The 6,304-nt window shown below is 29.8% G+C and overlaps 2 protein-coding genes across 2 annotated transcripts in view; both read right to left on the minus strand.

Moving 5' to 3' along the window:
• The window catches only part of LOTGIDRAFT_154337 (hypothetical protein), a gene marked incomplete at both ends in the record, with an annotated part of 2,242 nt that extends 1,288 nt beyond the window's left edge, over window positions 1–954 (minus strand). The window contains 2 exons of the mRNA XM_009062030.1: window positions 96–248; window positions 922–954. Of these exons, the coding sequence (XP_009060278.1) occupies window positions 96–248; window positions 922–954 (186 nt within the window). The remainder of the gene's footprint in view (window positions 1–95; window positions 249–921) is intronic.
• Window positions 955–2,977: 2,023 nt separating this feature from the next.
• On the minus strand, window positions 2,978–5,571 carry LOTGIDRAFT_177428 (hypothetical protein; the record flags this gene model as incomplete). The annotated part of the gene is made up of 3 exons (XM_009062031.1): window positions 2,978–3,137; window positions 4,629–4,782; window positions 5,304–5,571. 3 exons carry the CDS (start codon window positions 5,569–5,571, stop codon window positions 2,978–2,980), a joined length of 582 nt encoding a protein of 193 aa, XP_009060279.1.
• Window positions 5,572–6,304: the final 733 nt, after the last annotated feature.

The raw sequence follows: 6,304 nt of genomic DNA on the forward strand, positions 1-6,304 counted from the left end.
TGGGAGTCTGTACGTATCACTGAATTCTGTTTCTTCAAATTAATAGAATCTGGTCTGTGTGTTTGACTATTGGTATTATTATTATTAACTTGTACCATGTTGTCTGGTATCTTCTGTGTATCAATGCGTTTTTTAGTGTCTGGCACTTGGTAGTTACTAAGTTCTTCACCAAATTTTTGAGCCTCCCATTTATCTTTCATTGTTGGAATCTGTTTCAAGCTTTTCTGTTTAGTCTGTTCTCTTGGTCTCTGTAAAAGACAATGCGAATATGTTACATAATGATCAACAATTACTATTCACAGACAAATTAATCAGATACAAAGCTCCTCTTACAGATAGTAGTAGTAATGTCTGTATCAATATGTAAGGATCTATGTTAGATATTGATTTTAATACAAATAAGGAATTTGGCCATGTCTAAATTTCACACCACAATAATTAAATGACAACAATCTCCTTGATCAAGCACTATAACTTTTCCCCCAAATAATCATTGAGTTGTTCTCAAGCTGGATGTATTTCACTGAGCTTCACAAATGCTTACTCTTTCCTTTTACACAACTTGGTCGATCACTTAGCCACACTTAATGATAAATAAAATATCTTAAATGTACCACAATAAGTATTTAAAAATAGAGTTTTAGATAATTAATAAATAGTGAAATTTTCACAGATTTATTTTTAATCAGTTCAAAATTTATAATTATATTTCCTTATGCTACAACTTCAAATTATAGTGAAGAGGTGTAGAGAGTAATAAGGTAGATTTAATTTAAATTTACACAACATATTTAATGATAGAAAAGTGAAAGAATAGTCCTAGTGAGTTCTAATCGGGGTTAACATGATACTAAGGAATGACAGAATGTTTTAAAACACAACAATATTGCACCCTTCTGAAAATTCAACCTTTTGTCTTACCAGCATCCAAGACTTAATCTGGAACTTAAACATCTTATCACAATAACACTATCCAACACCATTGTCAGAGACAACAGAAAGATAGGACGATATCCAGCATCAAATGATTAACATTTTAACACCTTATCTATCATATTGACACTTTACTTTACACCAAAAATTACCCACAAATCAATCTTCATATATCTTTATATCATTATCTAATACATTTTGAACTATTAAAAGTTGTAAATCAAGATCAGGCCTACATTGTTGTGTAGATCAAAGATGTAGAAAGAGACAAGATCAGGTTAAAAGTTAAACTTTGGGTCAATTTTTATCTCAATAAGCAACAAATGACTTGATAGATCATAGATAAAACAATGGTCTGTATCACTAAAAAAAACTCACTTCAAATTCTTTCCTCACACCTTTACAACTTCAAGCAATACAACTTTGTGCCAATCTGATTAAAATACAGATATGAATGATTTGGTTCGTGTTTTTTTGCAGGTCACTACACTTGTCATCCAAGACAAGAATCTTACTTAAATTGTAGAATTTCCACTTTATAGCACCCAAATTTGCCTTTAATTATGCCATATATATCGTGAGTGATTTCTTTTTTATTTGAGCATTTGATTGGTTAAAAAGTCAATGACATTACAATAATGTCAGATCATGGATGTCAAGTGAATTCTTCTGCAGAAAAAACACAAACCGAATCATCCTCATGTGCATTTTAAACAGATCATAGAGATGTGCTAAAATTTCCTAAAACTGAATAAGGGACTGATTGACACCAATCTAAAGTATCAGCCAACTAATGCAGCAGTTGTCTATATACAACCTGTTCTGTCTTTCCTGCAGTCTGCAGAGAAATTTTCCATTAATAAGGTCTAAATTCATTAACAAAATGTATGATTTTATTCTAAAATGTCCAACTGAAATTTAACATCTATTCAGATTACTATTTCCCTTTAAATATTATGTTAAGCTGGATGATAAAATATTTTTGTTCTAGAATTATTTTTGTATTTCTGCTGTTTGATGGAGAACATAGACAGCATTATCACTGTTATATAAAACTAAGTAATTATTTCAACATAGCATAGTTGTTTTATAAATTTTTACTGATTACCAAGAGATTCTGTTATATATATATGACACCAAGGAAAGTCAAAAGATAGATATATAATCATATTAACCAAGTCTGAGAAGTTAAATTCTGTGTGCATTCTCTTTAAAAAAAAATGGAACAATTCATTAATATCAATATGGAAACACATGGGGTATGGATTTTAAATTCGCTCCTTTATTTAATATTTTTTTAGAATTTAAAGATTTGAACAACAAACAAAAGAGTACAAACAATCAATATTCAACCAAACAGGAAGAAAATAATATTAGACAAAACGGAAAAGGGAAATAAAGGCTTAAACCAAGATCTAATTTAACCAGAAAGAAATCTGCTATTAATCTTAAGATTTATTTACCAGGAAGAATAGATTTTAGAAGTTATTGACCTATGTACTAAAAGACTCAGAAATCAACCAAAATAAAACTTCAACAGAAAATGAAAAAGTCCAGTCCACAAATTACGACAGGAATCATCTTTACCTTTATACTTACTTCCTTTCGTACAGTAGACTATCAAATATAGTCAACAATTAATTAACATGTCAACAAATCAATAATCAAAATTAAGAAAAAAAAACAACCAAAAATTTAAATTAGTTGTTTGAAATAAGAAAAATGTGGAAAATTTGTAAAAAAACAACTAATTATCAATGTATATTATTGGGATTATGAAGAATATCAAATTAAATTATCAAGAAACAGACTATATAATGCCAGGCCAATACAATTAGCCTTAACTTAATAACCAGAGGTTACTTTGACCAATTATAATAAGTGAGGTTTCTATAAAAAGTATCAAGTATGTCAGCTGAAAGGCGTTAAGTTACACTTAATTAGTAATATTACAAGCTTGTATCATTGACTGCCTGTAGGCCAGAACACAATAATTCATCCAATTATCATAACAAAACATAGAAAGCTAATTGAATCCCAGTAATCACCAGTCAGCAATGATAAATGTTAACCTTACCCGTCTTTGACGTNTCTTGTGCAAATATTCTTTTTTATCTTTAAAGTCTTTTTCCATTTCTGCAACCCATAATTCAAAGAAGTAACCTGGATCTGTGTAAAATTTCATGCTGTCTTTTCCATCCTCCCTGTAGAATTGAAAAAAATTAACATTTAAAATTAGCAAATACAATACTCTTATAAACATTCGTAGATGCAATGAGAGGCACCCTCACTTTAATCCTTGCAAAGCAATAGATCAATGTATATTAGCAGGATTTAACTGATAAAAGCCTAGTTTAATTGAAAAGTGTTGGATATGAAACCAACATCTGAAAATTTTTTCATTTTGGCAAAGGTACCATTTTAATTTTAAAATTTCTGTCATCATTGTCCTTAATACTAAATACTACCCAATAATTGGTAATGGTCCTGTTCTTTGAGTATATCATATGGAATTTGCTCACCATGGTAACTTTATATAAAATAAATATAGGTACGTCCAAGATACCAATTCTAGACTACTGAAGCCATGTTTCAAATTTTGTGGAAAGAAAATACAGACTAAAACTATTCCATCAGTCTTATCTTACAATAATTCCCTTGGTAATATAGTTTATCTAATTTGTCAGTAACTGTCTTCCATAATCCCCTTAACACCAGATACTATCTCATTTCAAACCACTACAATGTCAGTGTTTAAATATATTTTGCCAAAGATAATAAAATCAACATTGATTTCTCTCAAAATAATTTGAGAATCATCTTCTTAATCTAACATTGTGTCAATCTTGAAGAGAATTACAAGGTCAGAGCTATATAGATCTCATATCTCTGTGGATGGATTCATTATATCTTCAATTCTGCTGCATATTGAGCAAATCAGGATGTTTTAGACCCATGATATTAACATTTAAATTAACTCCTGAAATTCTATTCACAAAGAAATAATGTCAAAATAATAGATTGTGTTTGTTTACAACATTTTACACAATTTCAAGTTGCAATTGGTCCTAATAAAATATGAGTAAGGGAAGGGCTAGATGTAGATGGCCTTTTTACTGTAATTCATTTTAATGTACTGAATTTGTGACCTCAAATCTTATCTACCTGTATCATATATGGCTTATATAGAATGAATTCGAGCAATACTACAAATTCAAAGCCTTTCAATAGAAGAAAATATTGTTAACATTTATGTGAATACCCTCAAATCCTCCCATCCATAAAGATATTGAATTTGCCTTGAAATTCTTTATAATCCAATATTCATTAAAAAATAATTTTATTAAACAAGTCCTATTATTGATAAATCTATGAAGTTTTCCTGCAGGAAAATCATTTGAATATTGACAATATCTACATCTAATAAAGGTAGTAATAATATTATTATTGGGAAATAAATTGGGTCATTTAAGTTTACAAATAAAATATGTATGGCATAAAACAAATTAGTTCATATTAGTATAGTGTACTTTGTATAGTGCAATAAATCAGACAATTTTGAATGAACACCTTGGTCTAAAAGCTTTCTGATAAATGTTACCAACCAAATATTTAATATGTGCAACTAACTCGCGCTAGGCAAAATGGCAGTTTTTTGGTTTTCTAAATGGTCAATGGTCAAAAATGAATCTTACCTAAATTGATTAAGTTTATCTAATGCTGGAGGTTGTGTACAATGAGTGTAACTTTCTAATATAGCTCTGGGAACTGTATTACGAGATATCACTTGTTGTTCTTTTGCTATGGAACTCTTGAAAGGTTTCCGTAAATGTATATCTTGCAGTGAAACTGAAAGAAAAACACAAAACAATCAGCATCATAACAATTCAATCTAGGTAATACTTTGATACGGTACAAATGCTTAATTGACAATACAATTCAAGTATAATGTGCTTCAATACATTTTTCTTCATTTATGGCTAAATGTTGTTAAAAAACCTTCAAAATTTGGTTGAAATTGAAAATAAAGAAGTAGTTCGATTAGCAATTTTTGCTGCAAAGTTAAATTTTTTAGCGTTTAACTGAACAGTTAAGTTTTTCAGTGCAGACAATTTAAAGCCTTGAAAAGGAATTTGTATAAGAAGTAGTGTAAGTAATCATTTCAACACAGTTTCAATCAATATTTCTAAAGATCATTTCACTTTTTCTTCATTTTAACTCCACATGGTGGCCATGTTAATTAAATTGGAGACAGGTTAACAAATTAAAAATAAAACTAATCTGTAATAGCAAGACTGGTATAGAATTTTAAATTACTCCAGCAGTCAAGAAAATTGAAAATAATAAGTAATTTATAAAACCAATATTACCTTCTTCTACTGTAGCATTCAATTGAGTGACTTTATCACGTAAATTATCAATTCGATGCTGTAAACTGCTTGAACGAGTTAACACATTGCTGGCCTCCTGGGACAGTTCCATAAACATATCCTCGGCATACTTGCTGAGTCCACTTAACTGTCGGATAATATTGGATAGAGAGTTATTAGTCACACATTCCAATTCATTTGGTATACTAGGGTCGACTTCCACTCGACTTACAGCCACTGGCTGTATCGTTCTCGTAAAGAGAGGCATTGCTGTCTGGTCCTACATCAAGCCTGTAAATAGAAAACAGTCATATTTTAAATTTGATTGAATAAGGACAAGATATTTGAATTGAGAGATAATTATTAATCTAAAAATAGTTCCTTGTTAATTGTTTACTATCAAAACAGTTTCAGTAGATCATTCAAGACTTTAATCATATCATTCACATTCAGCTTCAGACACTTCAAATCATAAAGCAACATAGGTGATGAAACATCAACAGCATTATAGCAGACACAGAATATTTTCATATAGAGAATGTACGAGGAAATTTAAATGGATGAAGGACAATAGGCATTAACAATAAAGGTCAACATATCAAGACTAGGAGATATAAAAACTGAAACATAACTGCTGAAATTGAAAACTACTGCGTACAATTTGAACATTCAACCACTGAAGCACTACAGACAAGATTGAACGCACAAGAACTGAATCATAGCATATACAAAATATGATATAGTACCCGTAGGCTAATGAACGTCAAAACAAGTGATAGTTTTAATGCTTCCCTACAGGTAACTCCAAAAAATGCACTAATTTAAAATAGAATACAAAATGAACAAAATGCTGTTTTAAATTCTGAAACGCATTGGTTGGAAAACTGTATCAAGTAGGGATGTATGCCTAATTAATTTAATTAATTCATCAAATTAATGGAATGTAAAAAAACGCAACCTAATACTTCAGTATGCACTCAGAACATATATTCTAAATAGAT

Source organism: Lottia gigantea (genome assembly GCF_000327385.1).
Source record: "Lottia gigantea unplaced genomic scaffold LOTGIsca_5, whole genome shotgun sequence".
NCBI classification, from domain to species: Eukaryota; Metazoa; Mollusca; class Gastropoda; family Lottiidae; genus Lottia; species Lottia gigantea.